At 44.5% G+C, this 27,729-nt stretch overlaps 2 protein-coding genes and 1 non-coding gene across 7 annotated transcripts; 1 reads left to right on the top strand and 2 right to left on the bottom strand.

The window, feature by feature from the left end:
• Nucleotides 1-636: 636 nt before the first annotated feature.
• Nucleotides 637-5,494, bottom strand: cmc4 (C-x(9)-C motif containing 4 homolog (S. cerevisiae)). 5 transcript variants are annotated; one of them, XM_038775074.1, is made up of 3 exons: nucleotides 5,367-5,494; nucleotides 2,745-2,812; nucleotides 637-991 (listed from the first exon to the last, which is right to left on the bottom strand). In XM_038775074.1, the coding sequence occupies exons 1-3, from the start codon at nucleotides 5,447-5,449 to the stop codon at nucleotides 843-845; spliced, it is 300 nt and encodes a 99-aa protein (XP_038631002.1). In that variant the 5' UTR covers nucleotides 5,450-5,494; the 3' UTR covers nucleotides 637-842. The 5 variants fall into 5 exon arrangements, with proteins under 5 accessions (XP_038631002.1, XP_038631003.1, XP_038631004.1 ...); XM_038775075.1 differs by having other exon boundaries at nucleotides 5,427-5,475; XM_038775076.1 differs by lacking the exon at nucleotides 5,367-5,494 and adding an exon at nucleotides 4,499-4,979.
• On the top strand, nucleotides 5,041-27,729 carry brcc3 (BRCA1/BRCA2-containing complex, subunit 3). The gene is made up of 8 exons (XM_038775073.1): nucleotides 5,041-5,238; nucleotides 16,707-16,826; nucleotides 18,155-18,242; nucleotides 19,367-19,455; nucleotides 21,522-21,577; nucleotides 21,946-22,077; nucleotides 23,584-23,627; nucleotides 27,115-27,729. The coding sequence occupies exons 1-8, from the start codon at nucleotides 5,134-5,136 to the stop codon at nucleotides 27,264-27,266; spliced, it is 786 nt and encodes a 261-aa protein (XP_038631001.1). The 5' UTR covers nucleotides 5,041-5,133; the 3' UTR covers nucleotides 27,267-27,729.
• Nucleotides 25,349-25,421, bottom strand: trnak-cuu. The gene has a single exon. It is a non-coding gene; the product is annotated as a tRNA-Lys (tRNA).

The raw sequence follows: 27,729 nt of genomic DNA, 5'->3' as shown, positions 1-27,729 counted from the left end.
TATAAAGCAACATCAAACGACCCCGTAATATGCAACCTAAAACATCGATTTCCAAGTTAAAAACAAAAAGTAAACAACAAACAAAACCTCTCCTCCCTTTAATGTTCAACGGCAACCAACTCTCTCAAATGCCTGATAAACAAGCCCCATGAACCGTAGAACCCCTCCTTCGCCCCCCCCCCCCCCCCCCCCCCCGCGACTCAAACTTCACCGTCTCCAGGGTCAGAAATTCCAGCAGATTGCCCCGCCACGCCAAGGCACAGAGCGGAGAAGCTGACCTCCACCCCAAAAGGATCCGCCTACAAGCAATCAGTGAGGCGAAGGCTAAAACATCAGCCCCCACACCTGCCCGCAACTCGGGCCAGTCTGACACCCCAAAAATGGCTCTAGGGGACCCGGCTCCAAGTCCATATACAGCACCCTTGAGATGGTGTTAAATCCTCACTCCAATATCGTTCCAGCTTCAGGCTGGACCAAAACATATGCACATAGTTCCCATTTAAATTTTACGTGGACAGTCTGCCTCTATCGTTCGGATGCTCATATTTCAAAATTATATTCACATTCTAAGATTAAATAATTGCGATACCATTAATGGCAGTGCCAAGAAATAATGAACAGTTGATGACCAGAAAATTGGAAGTTTAATATATTATTTAATTAATTTATTATGCATTCTGTACACTTCTCATTTAACATTTTACTGATTTAAGGACTTCATTGTGCTTTTTATTTCCTCTTTCCAAATCCTCGTGGTCAGCAGCGATATGACTTACAGAGTCAATGACTTAAACTGTACCATGGCAATCTCTAAAGGTGCAGCACGAACAAAGGGTTTGCACTCACTGGCATTCAGTGGATTCTTGTAGCCTTTTCCTGTCTTCTTCTTTCAAAAAACCTGAACAGCAAATAGAGGTCTTTGCATATGTCTTACAGCACTTATGCATTTCTTGGATTACGTGCTGACATTTGCTCTCCTGATAATTATAGGCTGTAAAAGAAACATGGAAAAGTATGAATCATCGCAATTTCATAGGTGTTCATCCAGTACAGTTTTCATATAGGAGTTTCTACCATTGACTCCAGCTGATCGTCGCTGGCAGCGTGGAAAAGAAAGAAAAAAACCTTTTTTCTCCATGTGTTACTTTGGATTCTTGGTTTAACTTTTCAGTGAGTAGAATTAGTGAACAATGAATTGGAGCTAAAACTGTGGACTTTACGATCCCACCTGATGTTACGGTTGGAAAGTCAGATCTCAGGGTGGGGCGTGGCTTGATAATCCTAAATTGTTTTTGTTTATATACATGGGGGTCAGCTACTGAACAGTCACATGCGTTAGCTGAAAGCTCATTAAACAAGATAAGATCAATTATTTTACACCAGTCGTTCACTCCAACCATACTATTTCATATATTTGCAGATTTATAAAGATAATACAAAATCTCTCTTATACTCTCATGTTCTCAGTCAGTTCACAGTTCAAGTAAACCAATAGGCAAACAATGGTCAGATACCCCAAACTCTGAAACCAAGTGGCAGATGCTAACCGAAACAACATCTATGGATTACTTATTAACTCCCCTCACGTTTGTCCCACTGTGAGCCAACTGGTCTCAGTGGAGCTCTGTCTTTCACACAAGAATTTCCAATCTCTACTCTCAAGACCATGCCTTGGATCTCCCCCCAAATGATGCTTTTGTCTCGAATGCCTTCACAAAGATCCACCTCCAGGATTTCCACCTCTCCTTCTGATGTTCCACTGCCCTGGTGCATTCACGTGCATTCAAGCTTCCTGACTACACATTCTCTCAGATACCTAGTTGTTCCGACAAAATACAACTTCTTCAAAGGCTGTTAGAATGTAGTCACCAACCTTCCGGTCACCTTAGACTTTTTGCTACTTGTAAGCCCACTTTGCTTTCTGCAGTTTTGTCTTTTTAAATTTTGTGCCTCTTTTTTAACTTCACTGAATAGGTCCTGGTTCCCAAGTTTTGTTCCTTGACTTTACGGTCTTCCTGAAACTCTCTTGTTCCTATTCCCTGGTTTCTGTGACTTTCTTCCTTAGTTTTTGTCCTTCTGTATTGTCCTGTCTGTTTTGGAAGTTACAGTGAGAAGCTCCTAGCGTTTAAGTTACATTCTTTCAACTGCACTCAAACCGCTTTTGCTTCTCTGTGTGGGGCCCTGGTTGCTGGGCAACAGTTCAGTTTTTCAATTCAACAAAGACCACTGAATGACAACAAAAGTCCTAGTGTACAGAGCAGCTGTCATCACCAACGTGTACCAGCAACGTGTGATAGCTCGAGAGAAAATTATTTTAAAAATAAATAAATTTAGAATGCCCAATTCTTTTCCAATCAAAGGGTAATTTAGCGTGGCCAATTCACCTACCAGGCGCATCTTTAGATTGTGGGGGTGAGACCCACGCAGATACAGGGAGAATGTGCAAACTCCACATGGGACAGTGACTCAGGGTCAGAATCGAACCCGGATCCTCGGCGCTGTGAGGCAGCAGTGCTAATCACTGCACCATTGTGCTGCCCCTGTTAGAGAAAATTATATATTGTATATTAGTGCTAAAGTATCAAACACCATGTGAACCAGAGAAAATACCTAGTTGCATTATCTTTGTGTCTCAATAAAATTCAAGTAATTTATGCTAGATAATACAGAATATATGATGACTTTCAGACTGAGATACTTCAAACTAAGTACACTGAAGAAAATTGGAAAATCCTAAATTTTACCTTGTAGGCACTTCTGTATTTCACATGCCTGTTTCTGACAGGGGTCTTTGGTAGACATAGCAGTGTGCCTGCAAGAGAAGGGCATATATGGCATTTTTCTACGGATGTTTCAATTCCCTTGGATGCTCTAAAAGGAAAGCTTCATCCATACGGAAATAATATGTTTATCAAATTTATATTAGACAGCAGAGACAGACACCATTATGGATATCACCAGGCAACTAGTCTAATTAACTGTCCGATGTAGTTAGAAGATACTTTTGAAACCAGCCCAAATGAGTTGAAATTTTCCCCTGTTGGCAAACATGATTCTGGCATCTTTATTGAGCTTGGGACTAAACCAAGTATTTTTGAAAGAGCTTACAAGGACTATTGAAGGGATAAGTGATAATTTGTGTATTAAAGGGTATTTTTCTACTCATGCAGTAAATAGATGTTGTTGGAAAAGAATTGAATTCATGGTCTAAGTAAAATAAAATCCTTTTAATTGATACAGTTGCAAATATTGATCTCCAAAATATAAAAATCATGAATGATATTTGAGCTAATCAGCTGCCAAGTATGACTTATATTTTGCATGTGTAACAATTTCATTTCACATGTGATAGAAAAATGCAAGACTTTTAAGTAGATATAGAGAAACAAGAAGTATTCATGGGATTAGAATGATTGATTTCATTTGTAACTAAATAAGGACACAGCCAGCAACAGAACACAAAGTTGTCAGTGCTGAAGCCAGATGGCTTGTTTACTTTACAAATGAGTTACACTTTAAGAGTTGATCTGGTCATTTCCCAAAAAATCCGAGGTACATTTATGCTACAACATCTCACTTTCTGTTTCACAGGAATGCTGAAGTCGCAGCATAATTAGAGGTGAAATATGAACCGACTCTGAAATGGAACTCCCCAGAGTAGCATTATGATGACTTTTTTGGAATATTTTAAAAACTGGTGTCTTCATCATCATACCACATAAGAAGTAGGGAAGTTCTGTTTGAAAAGTGAGTTTTAAGTAGCTATTTTATATTTAAAAAATTTCCAGACTAACTTTCAACAATTCAAAATTTTAAAATGAGCACTTTTGTCCCAAGCTTAAAAGTTATTATAATTACCAGTTCCAACCTGTTTACACTGCCTATCAGGAACTCTGTTCCCTACTCTGACAGCAGTTAAACATTTAAATTAGCTGCAGGTAGCTTTTAAAAAGTGTCCCACATTTTACACCAGAGTTTCACTTCAGTAATGTATACAAAGTTAACATTAAATCCCAAGTTGACTATTTCTGCCCACCATTGGTTTTTGGACATGACGGACAGCATGATGGCAGAGCAGTTAGCACTGCTGCCTCACTGCACAGGGACCTGTCTTCCATTCCACCTTGTGTGGAATTTTCACATTCTCCCGTGTCAGCGTGGGTTTCCTCCGGGTGCTCTGGTTTCCTCCCACAGTCCAAAGATGTGCAGGTTAGGAGGATTGGCTGTGCTAAACTGCCCTTAGTGTCTAAAGATTGCCTAAATTGCACAAAGGTTAGGTGGGGGGGGGGGGGGGGGGAATGCTCTTTCAGAGAGTTGGTGCACACTCGATGGGCTGAATGGCCTTCTGCAGTGTAGGTATTCTATGATTCAACTCTCTATTGAACCAGTATCGAAATCTATGACAGGTATGCTGGTGCCTCTCAAATTCCCTCCTTTCAAAGACATTTTCTGCTGCAAAACACCCAAGTGAAGGTGACTTTTGTTTAAAGATACCTACTTTAGTGCATCTATCATCCATGTAAAAAAAATCTCCAAGTGTTTGCATCCAGTTTCTTTTTATGGCCACAGACCCACGAACATTAATCTGCAATCACCCAGATTAATATTTTTGTTCGACTTGATTTGTATTCCTGGTTGGGGAAGACAACTTCCTTGAATCTCAAGGTGCAAAAGTTAATACGGTTCTCTTCGTTTAAGTACGAGTTGTAAACTAACCAGCACAATTAGTCACTTGAGGGGCGATGTATTTACTCACAAGGCTGGGTTCACCCTGTCATTAGACAAACCTCCTTCACCTGCTGGAGAGTCGGTGTCACCTCATAATCTGCTCGGGTTCAGATCACAATGAACCGAGGAGAAGCGAATATCAACGTCTTCTCAAACTTGTGTCACGGCCGTGGGTGTGGGAACAAGTCAGATTCCCTCGGCCTCAAACTCTAACCGGCTCGTTGCGTTGGTCCTCGGTTCCCCGCGCCACTCGCTCCAGCTCCACTCGGCGAATGTCCCGGAACCCATTTGCGACGCCCGGTTTTTCACCCGGCGCCGATTGTCCGCTCTGCTGTCGGGAAGGGCAGAGGATCCGGTTTGGTTAAATCGAGTTTACGTTCGATCCCGAGTGTAGGCCGGGCGGACATGGCGGTGTGCGGGGTTCACCTGGACTCGGACGCGTTCCTGGTCTGTTTAAATCACGCCCTGTCCACGGAGAAGGAGGAAGTGATGGGGCTCTGTATCGGAGAGGTACCGATCACATCTTCCCTTAGCAACCGGGCCGGGAGACCGTCACCCTGGCAACCGCGCTCTTACCCCCTCCCCGGTCATCTCAGCAACCGGCCGGAGCATTGGTACCCTGGTAACCAGCCCTTTACCTCATCGCCCACTTTCCTCCGCTCCCCTCCCCGCAAGGGAGGCTTAGCCTCTGCCCCCACCTTGGATGGGGGGCAACGTTCATGGGACTGCTCCATCCTCCCACCAGGACAAACCAGCTGGCACAACCTGCTTTTCTACAGGACTCCCAGCACTGTTTGATGGGAGGCTCCTGACACAGTAAAATCATGGAGCACATTGCAAGAGGCCATTCGCCCATCCCTCCCATGTACTTAATGATCTGTTGAGCTGCTTGCAGAAAAATACTTTTCACTGTACCTTTGTACATGTGACAATAATCCAATCCTGTCTGTGTCTGAGGCTGGTAGTGTAATGGGTAGCATGGTAGCCCAGTGGGTAGCATTGTTGCTTCACAGCTCCAGGGTCCCAGGTTTGATTCTTGGCTTGGGTCACTCTGTGGAGTCTGCACGTTCTCCTTGCGCCTACATGGGTTTGCTCTGGTTTGCTTCCACAAGTCCCGAAAGACAGGCTGTTAAGGAATTTGGACATTCTGAATTCTCCATCTGGGTAACAACAGGTGCCAGAATATGGTGACTAGGAGATTTTCACAATAACTTCATTGCAGTGATAATGTAAGCCTACTTGTGACAATAAAGATTATTAGGTTTTTGAATCACTTCCAAATTGATGTGCAGGGATTATTTACTGAGGCTATTGATATCTCAACCGAGCAAATCCCGAGCTGCAAACCCAACTCCTTCGGAAACAATATACAAGTTCCAAAAGGTTCCCTAGAGAAAAGGCAGAAGCTGTTATGGTTTCATTTGAATATGAAATTAATTAATTTTTCCCAGAAGATATGTTTTTTTTTAAATTCATTGTCACAATGTAGACATCACTGGCTAGGCTGGCATTTATTGTCCATCCCTAATTGCCCTTGAGTTAGGATAAGTGGATAGTTTTGGGTTTGGTGAGCTGTAACTAGTGAATCAGTGCTAGCAGCTCAATTGTTTACAATTAATATCAATGATGAAGGGGTTGAATATTTGGTAGCTAAATTTGATGGCACAAATATAGGTAGGGAAATATGTTGTCAAGAGGAGGTAAAGAGTTTACAAAGGGAAATAGATAGGTTAAGTGAGTGCCAAAAATTTGGCAGTTGGAATATAATGGGAGAATGTGAACTTGGTACTTGCAGGAAGGATAGAGTATACTATTTAAATGTAGAAATATTGCAGACCTTGGTGGTACAGAGCCACCTGGGTGTCCTGGTACTCAAATCCTAAAATGTTATTTTTCATGTACAGCATATGATTAGGAAGGCAAGTGAAATGTTGGTGTTTATTGTAAGGTGAATGGAACATAAAATAGGGAAGTTTTACGTAGCTTTACAGGGTCTTGGGGAGACTACACCTGGAGTATTGTGTAGGTTTTTGGTTTTCATATTTGGAAAAAGATGTGGGGTGGGATTCTCTGGCCATGTCTGCCCGGCAACTGGAAATTCCTGCCCAAGGTCAATGGACCTTCACATGGTCCTCATCCCGCCCGTGGCAATCTTGGGACTGGGCGGAACAATCCAGTCCAATGTTGCTTTCGCACTTTAGAGCAGGTTCACCAGAATCATTCCTGGGATGAAAGGCTTACCTTATGAATAGAAGTTGAACAGTTGGGCAAATACCCATTGGAGTTTCGAAGAATCAGAGGGGACATGAGATGGTGAGTCAGTAGGATGTTTTCTCATGTGGAGAAGACTAGACCCAGGGGGCACAGTTTACAAATAGAAAGATGGAGATGAGAAATTTTTTCTCTTGGGTTCGATAATCGGTGGAACCACCCTACACTTAGAAAGCAGTGGAGGCTGGCTTATTGAATTTATTCAAGATTGCGTTTGATAGATTTTTTGATAGGGAATAAAAGGAAACATAAAAGTGAAGTTCAGACCACAACAAGATCAACTAAGATCTTATTGACTATTGGAGCAAGCTTGAAGGGCCAAATGGCCTGCCCCTGTTCCTAAGTCCTGTGTTTCTTCTATCAATGCTGCTTGCTTCAACTACTCCTTGTGGTGGGGGATGTGGAGGGGAGGGAGATAGTGGCAAAGTGGTTATGTCACTGGAAGAGTAATCCAGAGGCTCAGGCAGCATAGCTTTGGAAATCGCACAATGGCAGCTGATGGAATTTAAATTGAATTCATAAATCTGGAATATAAAGCTAGTAGTCACAATAGTGACCATGAAAGTATCATCCATTGTTTCAAAAACGCACCTGGGACTTGCCAGCCTGGCCTACGAGTGATTTCAGATCCAGAGGAATGTGGTTGACTCCTAATGCCCTCTGAAATGGCCTAGCAAGCCCTGCAGTAGAAGGGAAATTGGGGATGGGTACAAATCCTGGCCATGCCAGCAATGTCCATATCCCTTGAAAGAATTTTTAAAGTTTCCTCTGAATTCTCTATTGGTCACATTGCATTGGAACCAGGAAGCCTGTTTTGTGCCCAATTTGCACTACTTTGGATTAGTCTGTAATGATGCTGTGAAATTATTATTTTTTTAAATAATTTTTATTGGAATTTTTTGAAAAATATATATCAACAAAACAATAATAACAATAAACATCCCCCGGCACCCGTAACAACGCATGTAACAAACCCCCCCACACCCCCCACCCCCCAACCCCAATAAACAACAAAATAAATGAACAATAAGCAAATTAACTTAAACACTATCCCCCTAAACCCCCACTTTCCCCCCCATCCCCCCCCCCCCCCCCCCCCCGGGTTGCTGCTGACCTAGTACCTTATCGTTGAGCCAGAAAGTCGAGGAAAGGCTGCCACCTCCTAAAGAACCCTTGTACCGACTCCCTCAGGGCGAACTTAACCCTCTCCAACTTAATGAATCCCGCCATGTCATTAATCCAGGTCTCCACACTTGGAGGTCTCGCATCTTTCCACTGCAGCAAGATCCTCCGCCGGGCTACTAGGGACGCAAAGGCCAAGACATCGGCCACTTTCGCCTCCTGCACTCCCGGCTCCATCCCAACCCCAAATATCGCGAGTCCCCAGCCTGGCTTGACCCTGGATCCCACCACCCTCTACACCGTCCCCGCCACCCCCTTCCAGAACTCCTCCAGTGCCGGGCATGCCCAGAACATATGGGTATGGTTCGCTGGACTCCCCGAACACCTGACGCACCTGTCTTTTCCCCCAAAGAACCTACTCATCCTAGATCCGGACATGTGGGCCCAGTGCAGCACCTTGAACTGGATGAGACTAAGCCTCGCACATGAAGAGGAGGAGTTCACCCTCTCCAGGGCATGCGCCCATGTCCCCTCCTCAATCTGCTCCCCCAGCTCCACCTCCCACTTAGCCTTCAGCTCCTCTACCGACGCCTCCCCCACCTCCTGCATTACCTGGTAGATGTCAGACACCTTCCCATCCTCGACCCACACCCTGAAAGCACCCTATCCCTTACCCCCCGCGGGGGCAGCAAAGGGAACCCCTCCACCTGTCGCCTAGCAAATGCCTTGACCTGAAGGTACCTGAACATATTCCTCGGGGGGAGCTCAAACTTCTCCTCCAGTTCACCAAGGCTCGCGAACCTCCCGTCAATAAACAGGTCTCCCAACTTCCTAATGCCCGCCCTGTGCCATCCCAGGAACCCGCCATCCATGTTCCCTGGGACAAACCGGTGGTTCCCCCGCAGTGGGGCCTCCACCGAGCCCCCCACTTCCCCCCTGTGTCGCCTCCACTGCCCCCAAATTTTGAGGGTAGCCGCCACCACCAGGCTCGTAGTGTACCTCGTTGGCGGGAGCGGCAGCGGCGCCGTTACCAGTGCCTTCAGGCTCGTGCCTCCATGCTGTGAAATTATTAATGTTCCAAGAATATCTGATTATTGCATCACTTTCAGAAAATAGATTTGAGCCACCATCATCACAGCAACAGGCCAAAATGTTTGTTCTACTACTGAATGAGCACAGCAACTGAATAACGCAGCCCAGAAACTAGCTGTTAGTCATGATGGTTCATAACTTGGGGAGGAGAGAACAAGGTCAGCCATTTAATACCAAATAAGCCTCAGTTTTTGTCTGTGACTCCTGTAGCTCATTGTCCCTTAACGGTTTGCGATTCTGTACTTGTGTTGGTAGTTTCATTTGTGAAAACATTCAGATATTTGACAAGAAAATATGTAGAGTTGACAATGGAAAGTGTCTTAAAGATGAGAAATGTGGGCATTGGTTATGTGTTGCTGACCAACAGAAGAACAAGAAATTAATTCAGACATTACAATCAAATAAAAAGGTGTAGGAATAGGTTTGGAGGGAGGCGAGTGGGGGAGAATGATAATTAGTGAATGCATTTTATTTCACTTAGGCTGCATGACAAATTTTATTTGTGGTTAGGTACCAGGACAGACCACCTGTCTAAAAACTCAAAAAATTAGTTATAACATAGTTTGCCTTTAACAAATCTAAGCTAGTTTACTTTAGTTCATGCACTATAATCAAGTGATTGTTAATTTTATTCCAGATTACAATTTCTAAAAGCATTTTCACCACGATGGTTAAACTGACCACCACCACATCCTTAATCTGTGATGTGACCCTCTGCTGCAATGTGCTATCTTTGAAATTCCGTCTTGCAGTTGCACCACATTGACTAGCTCCACCCCCCGGGGTACCCCCCAACCAGGCTGATCACATGGAACGTGAGAGGGCTGAATGGGCCGGTCAAGAGGGCTCGCGTATTCCCGCATTTGAAGAGTTTGAAGGTGGACGTGGCAATTCTACCTGAGGGTAGTGGATCAGACTAGGCTGAGGAAGGGGTGGGTCGGGCAGGTATTTCATTCAGGGCTGGACTCTAAAACTAGGGGGGTAGCGATCTTGATCAATAAGCGGGTGTCTTTCGAAATCGGGAGAATAGTGGCGGACTCGGGAGGAGGGGTCATTATGGTACATTACGGTGAGTGGGAAATTGGAGGGGATGCCGGTGGTAATAGTGAATATTTATGCACCAAACTGGGATGACGTGGAGTTTATGAGGCGGGTGCTAGGAAAGATCCCAGACCGGGACTCAAATAGTGAGGGGACTTTAATACGGTTATAGATCTGAGGTTGGATCGGTCGTGTTTGAGGACAGGGATGGTGCCAACCATGGCGAAGGAGCTAAAGGGGTTTATGGAACAGATGGGGTGGGGGGGTAAATCCATGGAGGTTCGGACGATCAAAAGCAAAGGAATTTTCTTTTTTCTCCCATGTACACAAAGTATAGATTTTTTTTGTTTTGGATAGGGCCTTGCTGGCGGGGGTGGTGGATGCCGAGTATTTGGTAATTGTTCTGTCGGACCATGCCCCACACTGGATGGATTTACGGGTGAGCAAGGAGTGCGGGGCAGCGCCCGCAATAGAGATTGGATGCAGGACTGCTAGCGGGTGAGGTGGTGTGCGGGCAGTGAGGGCGGCCATACAAAATTATTTGGAGATAAATGACACGGGGGAGGTTTCGGCGGCAACGGTATGGGAGGGACTGAAGGCAGTAGTTAGGGGGGAGCTGATTTCGATACGGGCTCATAGGGAGAAGCTGGAGTGGGCAGAGATAGATAGGCTGGTTAGGGAGATACTCCAGGTGGATAGGAGATACTTTGAAGCCCCGGAGGCGAAACTGTTGAATGAGTGGCGGAAGCTGCAGATGGAGTTTGGGCAAGGAAGGTGGCGGGGCAGTTGAGGGGGCGGGATATGAGCATGGGGAGAAGGCCAGTAAGATGCTAGCACTTCAGCTCAGGAAAAGGGAGACGGCCAGGGAGATAGGGAGAGTGAAGGATAGAGGGGGGAACACAGTCTTGGACTCAGCGGGGGTGAATGGGGTGTTCAAGGAATTTTACAGCCAGTTGTATGAGTTGGAGCCCCCTGCTGGGGTGGAGGGGATGAGGCAATTCTTGGAGGATTTGGAGTTTGCAGTCGGGCAAGGCCCCGGGACCGAACGGTTACCCAGTGGAATTTTATAAGAGGTCCTCTGGGGTGCTGGGTCTGCGGCTGGTGAAGGCATTTAATGAGGCAAAGGAGCGGGGTGTTCTTCCCCCCGAAAATGTCACAGGCTTCGATCTCATTGATCCTGAAGCAGGAGAAGGACCCAGAACAATGCGGGTCATACAGACCAATCTCCCTACTAAATGTTGACGCCAACTTGCTGGCCAAGATTTTGGCCTTGAGAATAAAGGATTGTGTACCGGGGGTGATAGGGCAAGACCAGACGGGATTTGTTAAAGGCAGGCAGTTAATGGCCAACGTCAGGAGGCTCTTGAATGTCATCATGGTGTCCTCAGAGGGGAGGGAGGTGGAGGTATCGGTCTCTATGGACACGGAGAAGGCCTTTGACTTTACGGACGAATCAGGTGGCTTTGGACTACTTTAGACTACACCAGGGGACAAGCTAGGGATGTCCACTCTCCCCACTGCTGTTTGCCTTGGCTGCAGAGCCATAAGAGATGGCGCTGAGAGCGTCAAAAGATTGGAAGGGGCTAGTTCGGAGGTGGGGTGGGGGGGGGGGGGGGGGGTGGTCTCGTATGTGGACGACCTACTCCTGTATATTTCTGACCCGTTAAGGGGGATGGAGAGATTATGCAGATCTTAGGGGAAATTGTCCGGTTCTTGGGGTACAAATTGAATATGGGGAAAAGTGAGGTTTTTGTGATCCAGGCAAGGCGACTGGGGGAGTTGCCGTTCAAAGTGGTGGGAGGGAGTTTTCAATACTTGGGAATCCAGGTGGCAGAGGGAGTAGTTACATAAATCAAACCTGGCCCAGTTAGTTGAGCAAATAATGGAGGACTTTCAGAGGTGGGACATGCTCCCGTTGTCACTGGCAGGGAGGGTACAGACCATAAAGGTGACGGTTCTCCTGAGATTTTTGTTTGTCTTCCAGTGTCTCCCTATTTATATACCAAAGGCCTTTTTAAATGGGTTAATTGGGTGATCTCTGGGTTAGTATGGGCGGGTAAAACCCCACGAGTAAGGAAAGTGCTGTTGGAGCGGAGCCGGGGGGGGGGGGGGGGGGGGGGGGGGGGGGGGGGGGGGGGGGGGGGGGTGGGGGGTTGGCCTTGCCGAACTTTAGGAATTACTATTGGGCGGCAAATATAGCTATGATCAGGAAGTGGGTAGTGGGAGGGGCTCGGTATGGGAGCGGGTAGAGACGGCATCACGTAGAGGTATAAGTTTAGGAGCACTGATAACGGCACCTCTGCCGTTCTTGCCGGCCCTATACTCCACCAGCCCAGCGGTGATGGCGGCTCTGAGAGTTTGGGGACAGTGGCGGAAACATATGGGAGTGGAAGGAGCTTCGGTCTGGGCTCCAATTTGTGGCAATCACTGGTTTCTCTCGGGGAAGTTGGATGGGGGGTCTTGGAGGTGGCAGAGAGCAGGCATTGCTTGACTGGAAGATCTGTTTATTGAGCTTTCCTTGTTTGGAGGATCTGGAGGAGAAGTTTGAATTACCTTGTGGGAATGAGTTTTGCTATCTGCAGGTGAGGGACTTTATGAGAAGGCAGGTTTCAACCTTTCCACTTCTACCGCCACAGGGGATACAGGACAAGGTAGTTTCAAAAACGTGAGTGGGGGAAGGGAAGGTCTCGGAAATTCATAAAGAACTTATGGAGTGGGAGGGAACCCAGGTAGAAGAGGTGAAGCGCAAGTGGGAAGATGAGCTGGGTAAGGAACTAGAGGCAGGTCTGTGGGTGGATGCTCTGAGCATAGTCAGCACGTCTTCATCAAGTGCCAGGCTCAGCCTGATACAATTCAAGGTGGTTCGCCGGGCACACATGATGGTGGCCCGGATGAGCAGGTTTTTTGGCGTAGAGGACAGGTGTGCAGGAGGGCCTGCAGATCATGTCCACATGTTTTTGACATGTCTAAACCTTAGGGGATCCTGGCAGGGGTTTGCCGATGTCATGTCCACGGTGCTAAAAACAGGGGTGGTGCCGAGTCCAGAGGTGGCAATCTTTGGTGTGTCGGAAGACCCGGGAGTCCAGGGGGCGAGAGTGGCTGATGTTTTGGCCTTTGCCTCCTTGGTAGCCCAGAGACGGATCTTATTAGTGTGGAGGGGGTATGGGTTAGCGACAGGCTTGAGAAAATTAAGTTTGCCCCGAGAGGATCAGTGCGAGGGTTCATCCAGAGGTGGCAGCCATTTATCGACTTCTTTGGGTAAAACTAAACTGTTAGCAGATACAGTAAGGGGGCGGGGGTTATGGAATAAGAAGGGCAGGGGGGGTTAGTTTAGTTTAGTTAAATTTAGGTGGGATTAGCGAGAAGAGTTGGAGGGACTTGGGGTTGTGTGTATAAGCTATGTTGGCAGAATATGGTTGTGGTCGGGGTTGGGTGTTACGCACTGAATTACATTTACATTTGTATTTGTATCTTTTGTTGTTCCCTCAGGTTCTCGTGTTCCTTGCTCTCTACACTGGCTCATCCCAGTTCTGCCTGTGCTGCTTCTGGCCACACCTTTGCTCTGCCATCATCCCTATTAGCAATCTCTGCTCGTACTCCTGCTCTGCTCTCACTCAGCTCCCACTCCCCTGCTCTCAGACTTGATCTCTCCCTACACCTTATATCCTGCTCTGATCTTGCTCATCTGCTCTCCTGGTCACTGCTGTAGGAATATTTCCAGCAACTGCAAGATAACAATAGATTCCAGATTCAAGCCAAAAGGGATAAATCGTTTTTGGGCATTTTCTCAGAGATTCTCTCAATCGGCCAGCTGAACTTCAAGTTTTCTCCCTCCATTGAACTGCTACTCCAGACGGATAGCCTGGGTGCATATGGGTGACGGAACTAGCACCTGAGGAAATGAATAAAAGGATTACTCCAGGGATCTGTCTTAGTCTTAACCATGTTCAATCTGTACACCAATGATCTACCTACTACCCAGTCCCGGAAGTTTATCTTTGCAGATGACATCTGCTGTGACATACTTGCTCAGACATAGCCTGAGCTGCAAGATGCACTAAATTATGACATTGCAAGGCTGGCTGATCACTGCAAGACATGGTGCCCACATCCAAGCACCAGATAGACACTGTCTCGCATGTTCCATGTTCACTATTACAGAAGTAAGAGGTAACTGAACATCACCCTGGATGATCAGCAATTAAAGAACAAAGCCTCCCCGTTTATCCAGGTGTCATCCTTGACTGAATCTTCATGCTCATTAAGACTTCAAAAAAAATTAAAACCTACAATAATCTCCATAGTAAATTGGCCATTACCTTGAGGGATCACTGATCAAGACCTCTGCTTTTGTCTTAACATACTCATCTGCAAGAATACGGCGCATGAGTATGGTACCAATCTGCCCGCACCAAACTTGTTGATGTGCAACCCAACTCAACTATGCTCACCATCACAGATACACTTCAACCCGACTGACCTCCCCTGTCCCCCCAGTCTTCAGTAACATTTCCGCCGTTTTCCCCACACATCAGGGGGTTAACTTATTTCACCTGGCAAGCTACTGGAGAAAGTCTCCTCCAACTCAAGCCTGTCCTTATTCAATTACCTCTTTAACCCACGTGCCGTATGCCTTCCATCATACCACCCCATATGGTTAAACTCACAACACCAACAGCTGAGGAATTAATGCAAGAGAAAACATCAACCAGAAATTGCTCTCTCATTGTAGACTGCCATGCTCGTGCACCCATCTCCTGTGGCGACAGTGGGCAATTTTAAATTTTCCAGATTGCCAACATCCCTGTGCAGCCACCCACCATCATTGGGATCGCCAAGACCATCCAGGCTGCAGCTGTGGTGCAGTCAAAATAATGAATCACATTGCTATACTGCAATCGGAGGACTTTATCAGGGTGGGTGTGAATGAGTATGTTAAGACAAAAGCAGAGGTCTTGATCAGTGATCCCTCAAGGTAATGACCAATTTACTATGGAGATTATTGTAGGTTTTAATTTTTTCTTGAAGTCTTAATGAGCATGAGGATTCAGTCAAGGATGACACCTGGATAAACGGGGAGGCTTTGTTCTCAACCCTGTTCTGTCATTCAATAAAATTATGGGCTGATTTGATTATAACCTCAACTCCACATTCCCACATATCCCTGATAACTTTTCACCCCGTTGCTTATCAAGAATCTATCTAGTTCTGCTTTAAAAATATCCAGCCTCTATGTTTCCAATGCCTTTTGAAGAAGGGAGTTCCAAAGACGTTCAACACTCTGAGAGAAAACATTTCTCCTCATCTCTGTCTTAAATGGGTTCTAGTTCTAGATTCTCCCACAAGAGGAAACACCCTTTTCACACCCACCCTGATAAAGTCCTCCGATCTAATCTGTTTCATTCTTTCTTTCATTTATCTTATGTTATCAAGAATGTCCACTGACTAAACTTGAATGGCTTCAAGACCTCCTTCAAGCCATTGACGAGGCTATTGCTTGGCTCTGTGATTATGCACACACACTGAACAAGTAAACATCACGATTCACGTCAGCCCAGATTTTTGCCACATGAGCAGCGCTTCTGCCGAATGGTTGATTGGAGAAACAGAGAAATCCCAGCGTCGTCAGTGTTTTTGTGTTATGTTTAATTCAGTTCTGAAGCATGTTTCTAGTAGGGAAATAGCGCACTTTCCATTTTATTTATTCAGTGTCAGCATTATGGACACTCTGGTATAGTATGAATGGGATGCAGAGGTCTCTCTATCTGCTCCAGCTAATTGGAATCTCAGTAGATAACACTATACTGCACCAGAGTGAAATTTTGTTTCCGCAATTAGAACATAGAACATAGAACGATACAGCGCAGTACAGGCCCTTCGGCCCTCGATGTTGCACCGACATGGAAAAAAACTAAAGGGCATCTAACCTACACTATGCCCTTATCATCCATATGCTTATCCAATAAATTTTTAAATGCCCTCAATGTTGGCGAGTTCACTACTGTTGCAGGTAGGGCATTCCACGGCCTCACCACTCTTTGCGTAAAAAACCCACCTCTGACCTCTGTCCTATATCTATTACCCCTCAATTTAAGGCTATGTCCCCTCGTGCTAGCCACCTCCATCCGCGGGAGAAGGCTCTCGCTGTCCACCCTATCTAACCCTCTGATCATTTTGTATGCCTCTATTAAGTCACCTCTTAACCTTCTTCTCTCTAACGAAAACAACCTCAAGTCCATCAGCCTTTCCTCATAAGATTTTCCCAAGTTTGTCTCAAGATTGTCTCAAGTTTGATTAGCACTACAAAAACTCAGTCAGCAAGGAGAGAGAAATTTTAATCTGTTCTCTCTGGCTGGATGTGAGACCAGGTTCCAGAGATAAGAGATAATGTTCTAACCCAGTGTGCCCTTTGATGAAATAGAAGATAATTAACCTCTTCATTTTTGCTATAGGTTGACACAAGCAGAATTGTTCATATTCATTCTGTCATCATTCTTCGCCGCTCGGACAAGCGCAAGGATCGGGTGGAAATTTCTCCAGAGCAACTTTCTGCAGCCTCAACTGAAGCTGAGATATCCTTTTCATAGAGATTACTATCAACAGACTCTGGGATTCACATGTTTTTTGGCGAGCAATACATTACCACATTTAAAAACAAGTTGAGACATCTAAACACTGGGAAATAAGGATCTTTTGCAGTCAGTGTCCTCGTTCAGCAGCCCAAGAGTGGATATAACATGGGTCACATGGAGAGTAAAGCTTCCTCCCCCTTTGCCTTGTGAATCATACAATCCCTACAGTGCAGAAGGAGGCCATTTGGCCCATCAGGTCTGCACGAACCCTCTGAAAGAGCACCCTACCTAGGCCCACACCCCTACCCTATTCCTGTAACCTCACCAAACCTTTTGGACACTATGGGACAATTTAGCATGGCCAATCCACCTGTGAAGCAGTCCAAGGTCAGGTAACAGTATTTTTAACCATATTTACTCACGTACATGGAAACTAACAATTTCCACCGCAGAAAAATCTACAACCTCTATGTAAATTGAACGCTGAAATGATTTAAGTTTTTAATACCCTAATTTGCCATTTCATGTAGGTTGACAGATCCACAAATACATTGTCCCTCACTTTCATTTCATATACTGCATTCTCATTAGGTTATTGCTCCGCTCCACTCCACTCTCGTTGTGCTATTTCGGTAACCATTTAGATTTCAGTGCTGGCTCTTGTTACTGAATTTTCATTTTTCCCTGCATCTATTCTCCTTACTTTCAGAAAATCAGGAATGAAAGCCTGGACAGGAGTGAGAGGGCAAGTTGTCATTTAACTGTCAGCATTTGAGCAGTAGAGCAACAGCTGACGGTAGTAGCTGAGAGGAGTGTGTAGGTATACTGCTACTGGATCCATTGTCTTTAGAGAAGTAGTTCCACTAAGCAGAAACGTGAGGAAGGACATCTGCTTCAAAATAACCCCCCCCCCCCCCCCCCCCCCCCCCCCACCCCACCACATCTTCAACTCCAAATTCCAAAAAGGTCTTTACATGGGTTTTGAAGTTGAATGCAGAATAAAATGACTAGGAGGTGAAGAGTACATCTCCCTCCATGCTACTATTTCAAATTATGAAACAGACAGATGTAATTTATTTTTGCCTACTTAACTGGAAGATACTGGGATGAGATAAGAAAATGTTTTTTAGAATTCTAATATTCCTTAGTAACCTTATTTTTCTGTATTTCTATTTAGGAGAAGTGCATGTTTTTTTGGTGGCTTTGATGTCAGAGGATTCTAGAGATTTTGCATTATATAGAGTTTGTGGGTTTGCAAGATTCTGGGAAAGATGCATCACTAAAAACTTGTGGTCGAGATTTCACTTATGATCTTTGACAACTCACACAGGTTAGCTGAAATGACTGGTCGCCCAATGAGAGTGGTAGGATGGTATCATTCTCACCCTCATATCACCGTATGGCCTTCACATGTGGGTAAGTATATAATTGAACTGGGTATCAAGTAACAGTGAAGCTAAGGTGACCTGTGTGAGCAGATTAGAGAGTAGGTATCTCGTGTTAGCTATGACCTTTTCCCCCCTTTTCTTATTGCCAAACTTGTTGACAGCCCTCTGGCACCTTGCTCAAATAGGTTATTTATATATGAACCAGGTCACTGAGATAGACTTTAACTTTCACTGACGGATGTTGAAGTTGGAATTGTGGATTGACTGTTCATTGTACACACCACCCAGTTTTTCCCACCAACTTCGATGAAAAGAAAAATCCACAGAGCTTGTAACAAAAGGCCAAAAGACAACGCCAATTTTACTGTCCGCTTGGGAAAGTTAAAATCTACCCTATATGTAATCATGTTAATTGACTGTGAAAGACATTAAATATGACCCCAGTTGTATCTTAATGTACTTACAGCAGGGTTCACTGTAGGCTCAATGACTGACATATTTGCATTTTCTCCCTCCTTCCTGGCTTTGTGGTTTAGAACCTAGTTGGAGTATCCTCATTGATTTCCTAAACTGACGAACTCAGAACAGAGTCTGGAACGCTGCAGTCAAATCTTTTCAAGTTATTAAAGAGACCTATGGGCGCTTCCATTCAAAGATAAACTCGATAAACCAAAAGGCCTTTCATATTTTACTAAGCATTTTGGATGTTTTTTACCCCTAAGCCATCAGAGAGCTTTATCCAGGGTCTTTAATTTGTTAGACATTTTGTTATCTAACATTATCATGCAGCATGGGCACCTGTCATCTCAGCATATTTTGTTTGAGTCAACTTAAAAGAGAACAATGATTCTTTTGCAGGCAGTCAATATTTTCAGTTAGGGATCTTTACAGTAACTGCTTGCAGGAGGGCTAGCTCCTAATTATGTCGGCTATTTGGACATTATGCATCAGGTCACAATAAAAGTGCACCTTGCCAGTAGAATTTGTGTTAAGCCCGTAATATACCAATTCAGATCCTAACTGTTATTGCCTTTTTGCTTGGAGTAGTTTGGAGTCAATTTTGTTTCCTTGCCAGTTAAGTTTACACATGGGTAACCTGTTCAAGAAGCAAAACTTGATCTATTGCTTCGTAATCTCTGTTATCTCTGACAGATGTCCGTACTCAGGCCATGTACCAGATGATGGACCAGGGCTTCGTAGGGCTGATCTTCTCCTGTTTCATTGAGGACAAGAATACCAAGGTATGTACCAGCTCTTTACTCTAATGTGTGTTGTCTCTTTCGTGGCTGTCAGTGGTGGTTTATTTCTTCAAAAGAAGAGTCATTTTGGATTTGACCTTTTCCATTACTTTCTGTTTTATTTCATATTTCCAGAATCTGCAGTATTTTGCGAGAGGCCTCTTGCAAGATTTATCTAACTCGCGACATCTCGCAAGATCCTGTTGGATTCCCACAATGGGCAGGACTCAAATCTGCATATTAAAGTGTGCAATTAGGCACACTTTGACATGCACTCGCCGTATCACCCAAGGCATGGGATCGAACTCCCGCACCTCGGAGACCCCGAGCGAGCACCTGTTAATATTGGTCTCCACCAACGTGGGCCAGACACTTGGGGGGATCTCCCAGGCGATCGGGGTCCCTGAGTGGTTAGGTTCTGGGCAGGGTGGTACGCTGGCAGACCTGATGCTGCCTGGGTGCCACCCTGGCACTGTCAGGATGCCCAGGTGGCGATGTCAGGGTACCAGGCTGACACTACCAAGGTGTCCGGTTGACATTTAGCCTTTTCTGGGGATCGGTGGGGGGGGGGGGGGCATGATGAGGCCCTTATGAGGTGGGGTCCGGGTGGGGCATGATGATCCTCTTATAGGTGAATCGATGTGCGTTTGGGGGGGTCCGCAGGCTGCGGTGGGAGGGTCTTGAGATCAGGGAACCATTTAGAAATTGCGCCCTGATCTCTTCTCGCCAGTGCAGGAAATGGGACTGAGTGTGGTCTTGGCGGGCCGTTCCTCGTCAAGGCCCCAAAATTAAACAGAGTTCCGTTCTTTAGCAGGGTCGTCCTCGGTGTTGCCGGCATTAGGACACACCTGGTTAAATGCGCTGACATGTTCATTTTCATTAGATCATGCCCCTGGTGTTTTTAATTTTACTGGACGCAGCTAGAGAGAGAAGAATGGGGTAATCCGCAAGTACACAAGTCCCGGAAGTAAACCCTTGCTAGAAACAGTTGAGGGAAGACATTGTTTGAAAGAAGATTTTAAGGCGTGTCTTTTCAAGGATAGAGTTTGCAAACACTCGTGGAAGCCGGAATCCAATGAGATCAATTGGCTCCAGTGTAATAGTCACCTGGGGGATTTGGGGAGAAATCCACAGAAGATTGATTGGATGGCTTCAGAGTGGGTTGTTAGCCTGTTGGGTTACAGGGACTGTGCATTTCCTGAGAACATTATAGCAGAAGATATATTTTGTAACCTGTGTCAGTTTTGAAATCTGTGTACATTTGTGAAGATAAGTGGGAATGAAGGAGGGAGTTTGTATTATAGTCAAACTTTTCATGTTGTTAAAAGCTATTTGACAGCCCTGTGTTTCCGTTCATCCATGTTTTCTAAAGAAAAATAAAAGTTGAGTTAGGATTCATTCATGAATCTTTCCATCCAGTAGTAACATCAACAGGGATCATAACAAAGCATACGGGCATTCTTTATCATTGCTGGAACCACCTACCTGGCAGCAATATGGGAATAATATCACCACACAAACTGCAGTTAATTTATAAAGGCTAATTACCACCACTTTCTCGAGGGCAGTTAGGGATGGACAATGAATCCGTCCTTGCCAGTGATGTTCACATACTTTGGATGCATTTTCAAAAATCTAAACTAAAACAAAGTACTACCTGCTGCAACAATATAACATTGCCCAAACGAATCTTCCTTGTTGCATTGATGAATGTGGTTGCCAATTTGTAATGACTCATCAATAGTTTTGTGTTGTAGACTTGGGTTGATACTAAACCAAACTCCTTTTACATCCATAATCTTAATGCCATCAAGGGTAAAAGTCACATTTATCCCTTCAATTTGGCATAGATTTGAATACATGGTCATAAAGAGAGAGGCTGAATTTTAGAGCAGGGTTAATTAAGGTCATGTCAGTACTTCAGTAAATAATGATTGAATTCCACCTATATTTTGTGGTAGCTCATTGTTAAAAGCACCAGTTTGATGGACTTTTTGCTTAAAATAAGAAAACATTAGAAAGTTGCAGGCAGAATTAAAGAATATGTTTTTTTTACATGTTTTTTTCAGACTGGCCGAGTTCTCTATACCTGTTTCCAGTCAATTCAAGCACAGAAAGGTTCTGAGTAAGTATAATGTAATGTATATTATTCTGATGAAAATGATGTTAATCACCTTGATTAACCTTATAATTATGGGAAAATGCCAAGTGGAAGTAATGGAATGTTGGATAGTTGGTCGGTGCATATGTCCACACAGTACTTTTCACATAGGCTGGGAGCTGTTTGTCTTCTCTGCCAAGGATTGAACATTATATGAGATAACCAATTAGTGGAGAAAACAATTTCAAGTTAGGGAGACTTGTGCTCGAAATACATAGAAGTTGGTAGGCTGTAATTTAATCTGCAGCCATACAAATGTAAAGTACTTGAACTAAGCTTATCGGCTAGGATGTCGTCTGAATGGCATTAACCCTTTGATAATTTTGTTACAGGTATGAACGCATAGAAATCCCTATTCATGTAGTGCCCCATGAAACCATTGGTAAAGTGTGCCTGGAGTCTGCTGTGGAGCTTCCAAAAATTCTTTGTCAAGAGGAGCAGGATGCTTACAGAAGAATTCACAGGTACAGTTGGAAATAAGATGTAACCTTGAGCATCGGACACTTTTAAAATACTTTTGAGAAACAATGGAGGTCTAAAGAGACTTTGACTTCCAGGTACACAGATCATTAAAACGTCATGAACGGGTACAGAAAACAATCAACAAAACTAGTAGAATGTTGACCACTATATGTAGAGGAATAGAATACAAGAAAGTAAAAGTCATGCTTCAGATATACGAAGCTCTTTTAGAGCACACTGGAATACTGTGAACATTTATGGGCATCACACCGTAGGAAGGATATATTAGCCTTGGAAAGAATGATGAGGAGATATTACACAAACTAGGGTTGTGTTCCCCAGAATTAGATGGGTAAGGGTTGATTTGATTGAAGTTTTAAAGATATTAAGAGGGCAAGGTGGGATAGATTGGGAAAAACAGTTTCCTCTAGTCGGGAAGTCTAGACTAGGGGGATTAGTCAAAAGATTAGAGCCAGATCTTTCGGGGTGAAGCACTTTTTCATGTCAAGAATGGTACAAATTTGGAACTTTCTTCCACAAACTGCAATTGATGGTAGATCAGATAAGGAATTAGCCATTGTTCACGAGGGACCATAGCTTGAGGGGCACCACTCTTGCATCAATAATAGGACAAGGCAAAAAGACAGGTTTCTATAATCTACTACAACCAGTATGGGGATCGTATGTGTGCTGTTGACATCATTCTGCACCACACTCTAGCCATTTAGCTAACTGAGCTAACCAATCACCATGGGAAGATAAAGTATTACATTTAAATCTGAGATTGATAGATTTTGTGAACCAAAGGTGCTAAGGGATATGAAACAGAGTTAGGTCACAGGTGGTCATGATCTCATTGAATGGAGGGAGGAACAGGCTTGGTAGACTAAATGACCTACTCCTCTTCCTGTGTTGCATTCTCGCTTCCTGCCACTTGTCACTGAGATTTCCCTTTGAAGTCACTCCATATTGCTGGGAAACCCACTGGTGGGGGTCCACTGACGTCGGGAACAGAGAATTCCAACGGCCGGATAATTCCCGCCATTATATATGTGATCAATTGTTAGTTAAGTCCTGCAGTTCTGTTATAATCATTTTATCCTTTTGAATGGATTCATGATCACTCTGGAGAAAAAACGAGGAATCCGCAGTACAGTGCAAACTAAAGGACTGCACTTTATTCCCTTCTGTATGTCATAAAAATGTTTATGGTTTTGTCGCATTATGGTCCTGTTGACTTATTTTTATCATGAGACATTCCTGTACCCTGTAGCAGGATGCTCAGTACAATTTCTCTTGTCCCAACTTAAATTTACTTTTAGTTTATGGCGTTTATATTATTGGAAACAGAAGGATCATTTTCCCGTGGCTCAGTAGATTGTACAGCGTTCTTGCTTTGTTTTGTATGGTTAAAGTTTATTCATCTAGTTCACTTTCTTTCTAACAGTAGATGTTTCTATTCAATAGAAGGTTCTCCAAAAGCTGTAACTCTCCATCATTTCTTTCAGCCTGACACATCTGGATCCTATAACCAAGATTCACAATGGATCAGGTAGATGATGGCTCTCTGCCTCCAAAATCCTATTTTTGAGAAAATAAGTTGCACACGGAGGTGCATAATTGAAGATTATAGTTGGAGACTTGTGTCTTTGACCCTGATTTGTTAAAAGAATATTTTTATTAGAGGTATTTTCAAGTACGCACAGAAAAAAAGAGAAAGCAACAACACCGATAATCATTAACCAGTAACCATATCCTAACAACTCCCATCTCTTCATCCTAGCCTACTCCCACAGATCCCACTTTTTAATTATAGTAACAAACCCCAAAAAGAAGAAAGCCTCTGACCCCCATGGATGTTTTACCAATCTTTACAGAAGTCAATGAACAGCCTCCACCTCGAGCAGAACCCCTCAACCACGCCTCTGATGGCAAACGTTATCTTTTCTAGTTGCAGAAACGCTGCCAAGTCGCTCACCCATACCCCCGCTTTAGGCGGCTCCGGTCCCGCCATCCCAGCAATATCCGCATACGGGCTAACTGAGTCAAAGACCAACAAGTTAGCCTCTCAACCCACCTGCACTCCTAGATCTTTTGAAACTCCAAATGCTGCCATGCTGTTGCCATACACAGGCTCGGAGCCATTTTCACCCCCAAAATCTATGACATTGTCTCTGTAAAAGCTTTACAAAACTCCAGCTTTGGAGTTGCCTAGAACATGTGGATGTGGTTTGCTGGCCCCCGTGCACGCTGCCCACACCTACCCTCTACCCCGGGAAAGAACCGATTCATCCTTGACACCGTCATGTGTGCTCTAGTACCACTTTGAACTGAATGAGACTTGGTCTTGTGTATTATGAGGTTGAATTAACCCTTCATATTGCCTTACCCCAGATCCTGGCTTCAACGGCCACACCCCCAGCTCCTCTTCCCATTTCTATGTGACTTCCTCCACCGGGGATCTCTCTCTCTCTCCATTAGCCCCCCCATATATGTCCGTGATCTTGCCCCTCCTGTATCTCGTCCTCAGAGAGAATCTTGTAGCGCGGTGATGGCAATTTCGGGAACGAAGCCAGGGGCCGCTGAATACCTCCGACCCTTGCCAAAGTGGCCTCCACCAACCTCTACCTCTCCAACCACATTCCTTCGACCAATACACCCGGACTGAAATGAACTCCCTTCTTTCCACAGCCTTCAACACCTCCCACACCACGGAGGCAGAGACCTTGCCCATCTTATTGTGCTTCACATAGTTTTGAATAGTCACCCCTACCTTTTCGCAAATCTTTTGTCGGCTAATAATCCCACATCTAATCTCCACTGCGGCCACCTGGAGCCCCTCTCCCTCCACCACCCACAAGTCCACCAAATGTGGCACGTGGTCGGATGCTACTATCGGCAAATATTCCGACCCAACCACCCCTGCATACAACGCTTTGCTCGTGGCAAAGAAATCAATCCGGGAATATACCATTTGCTAATACCCTCTTCTTAAATTCTACATCATCCCAGTTTGGGGCGTTTAAGGTAAGGTAAAGTTACCATAGTCCCAGATCACCATAGTCTGCTTTCCCCTTTTGAGGGAGAGAGCTGACTGGTGGTGATTCATCCTGAGGATCACCACACCTCAGGCGAGGAGCATGTTTGAGAAGGCAGGCCTTCATGAATAACCTGAGTCGGTACAGGAATTGAACCTGCGCTGCTGGCTCTGCTTTTGCATCACGGACCAGCTGTCTAGCTGAGTGAGCTAAACTGGCCCCCCAAAAACAATGGCGCCTAACATGGGGCGCGAACGCACGACCCTGAGATTAAGAGTCTCATGCTTTACCAACTGAGCTAGCCAGGCAAACCAGACATGCTATTCGGTAGAAGAGTTAGAGAAGGTATAATAAGGTGGGAATGAAAGATCGCCATTTCACAAATTAGCTCTTTTTCTCCCCCTTCCTCTCAGTTTACAAAGGTTTCCTGCAGGAGGAATGATTAACTATGTGCTTAAACCTCTATTCCTTCTTCTTGACTTCTCTAACCACAAGCAGGTCTTAACACTCAGTGCCACAACCTCCACCATGGGTTGGGCAAGGAGACAGGTCCTGAATGACCCCAGCCAGGACGGGGATTTTGGCACCAACCTGCTGACAAGGCAACTGGGCCAACCAGCCCCCAGGGATTCTTGAGTTGCTGCAGCAACATATACTTTTACATGCATTTTGCAGTCGGGAGCTATGGATAATGATGGTGGAGACTCCAATTTCTTCCCATCACATGGCTGACCAGGGATCTCTCCCACCCTGACTGCCGTATGTTGGATGAATTTACAAGTTGATACCCAACCTATTTGTCGACATTATAAATGCACCTAACTTGGCCATCAATGAGACTTGAACAAGGAGCTTCTGGCTCAGAGGCAGGGGCACTGTCCACTGCTACAAAACCTCCTAACTTCTATGTAGAATCACAAAATTGCAGCCAACAGCACTCAGAGCTGACATTTCAAACTTTGCCAGGCACAGAAACGTTAAATACAAATGTAAATCCCTTAAAATTCCCTTTGTTTTCCTAACTGTGGAAATCAGAATGGTGAGATAGGGACAGAAGTAGGTAATCTTAGCGCGATAGAAATAGATGATTTTGGTAATGGATGGGGGATGGGATATAGAATGTAAGAGGATTCTGGGAATGTGCACCATAGGGTGCATAACTTGTGAATTGTGAAACATAATGTTCTTGTTCCACAAACAAATTGATCCAGGAGAGTATTTGATTTTAAAGGGCAAAGATACAGAAGTTATCTTTAAGTTAGTTTAAAACAGAGAAAAAGGTTGCCAAATATATTTAAGAAATCTGACAGCTAGCTAACTTTCTCATTCTGCTGTTGGATATATACTGATGGATCTTAAACTGAAAATTGCCAGCTAAAAACCAATCCTATTATTAACTGAGTGCAGCACGGTGGCGCAGTGGGTTAGTACTGCGGTCTCACAGCGCCGAGATCCCAGGTTCGATCCCGACTCTGGGTCACTGGCCGTGTGGAGTTTGCACATTCTCCCTGTGTTTGCGTGAGTTTCACCCCCACAACCCAAAGATGTGCAATCTAGGTGGATTGGCCACGCTAAATTGCCCCTTAATTGGAAAAAAATGAATTGGGTGCACTAAATTTAAAAAAAAAAACTAAATCCCAATAGGTAAATTAAAAGATAACAGGATGGGGAAAGAGGTGTCTTACTGTAATGTTCCCATTTATTGTGTAAAATTATAGTTCCAATTAAAACTAAATGGTACAAACTATGAATGAGCTCTTTGACTTGGCATTTGCTAGATGTGACCAAATCATTGTGTAGATGTAATTCTGAATGTTTTTAATAAGGATGGGCTAAATTCAGGGTGTGACAGACATTGCTTTAGAGTTTTGTTTGTCACACTTATTTTATCTGAATTAGTTACATATTTCTGTTTCATATTTCATACAAAAATATCCACTTATGTGGAATATACCCAATGTGGTTTTAACATTTCTTGACTGACCTCTTTTATTTCTCTAGTATTCACAAAGAATCTGTGTAGCCAGATGTCATCCATCAGTGGTCCTCTGCTACAATGGCTGGAGGATCGCCTAGATCAGAACAAACAGCACATTCTGGAACTTCAGCGGGAGAAGGAACAGCTCCTCCAGGAACTAGCGGCCTTAAAGTGAAAGGAATTGTAGGAGCTATGGGAAGAGGGACAGGAAATTGCACACAATTATTCTTCTGTTGCTGATGAGCAAGGAAGCTGTTGGACTGCAACCAAGATGTGTAGCAAAGCTTTAGTGTCATGTTTAAGACCTATTTCCTTTATTTGCCCTTCGTCTTGCTTATCAAGCCAGTCTAATGCCCAAACAAATGGAAGCAGACATATTGCAGCAATGGTTGGCTTTTGTGTCAAAGGGAGATAGTTCGAACCATTCCTGGACCTACGAATCCACATTTCAGGAGTCCAGCACTGGAATTGGTGGCTCTATTTACGCAAGGTTGTTGCATAAGCAGGTTTTCTACCATGTTTTAATTAATGATTTTGTCAGTTGCACAATGTGGTGTTAGAAGTTGGTTTAATCAATATTATGTCTCATAACCAGGAAACAATTTGTTGACTATTCGATAAATTTGTCAACAAAACAA

This window comes from Scyliorhinus canicula, chromosome 17 (assembly GCF_902713615.1).
Source record: "Scyliorhinus canicula chromosome 17, sScyCan1.1, whole genome shotgun sequence".
Taxonomy (NCBI): Eukaryota; Metazoa; Chordata; class Chondrichthyes; order Carcharhiniformes; family Scyliorhinidae; genus Scyliorhinus; species Scyliorhinus canicula.
This window is presented reverse-complemented; position numbering and strand designations above follow the sequence as displayed.

Excerpts from the sequence above, each read along its gene's own strand:
- cmc4 (XM_038775074.1), bottom strand. The coding sequence starts at position 5,449 with ATGAACGTTGCCCCCCATCCAAGGTGGGGGCAGAGGCTAAGCCTCCCT. Across the intron at positions 2,813-5,366 it reads GGAGGAAAGTGGGCGATGAG|GCACACTGCTATGTCTACCA; the intron begins GTAAAGGGCTGG and ends CTTCTCTTGCAG. Across the intron at positions 992-2,744 it reads AATACAGAAGTGCCTACAAG|CCTATAATTATCAGGAGAGC; the intron begins GTAAAATTTAGG and ends TTTCTTTTACAG.
- brcc3 (XM_038775073.1), top strand. The coding sequence starts at position 5,134 with ATGGCGGTGTGCGGGGTTCACCTGGACTCGGACGCGTTCCTGGTCTGT. Across the intron at positions 22,078-23,583 it reads GCTTACAGAAGAATTCACAG|CCTGACACATCTGGATCCTA; the intron begins GTACAGTTGGAA and ends CATTTCTTTCAG. Across the intron at positions 23,628-27,114 it reads CAAGATTCACAATGGATCAG|TATTCACAAAGAATCTGTGT; the intron begins GTAGATGATGGC and ends TTATTTCTCTAG.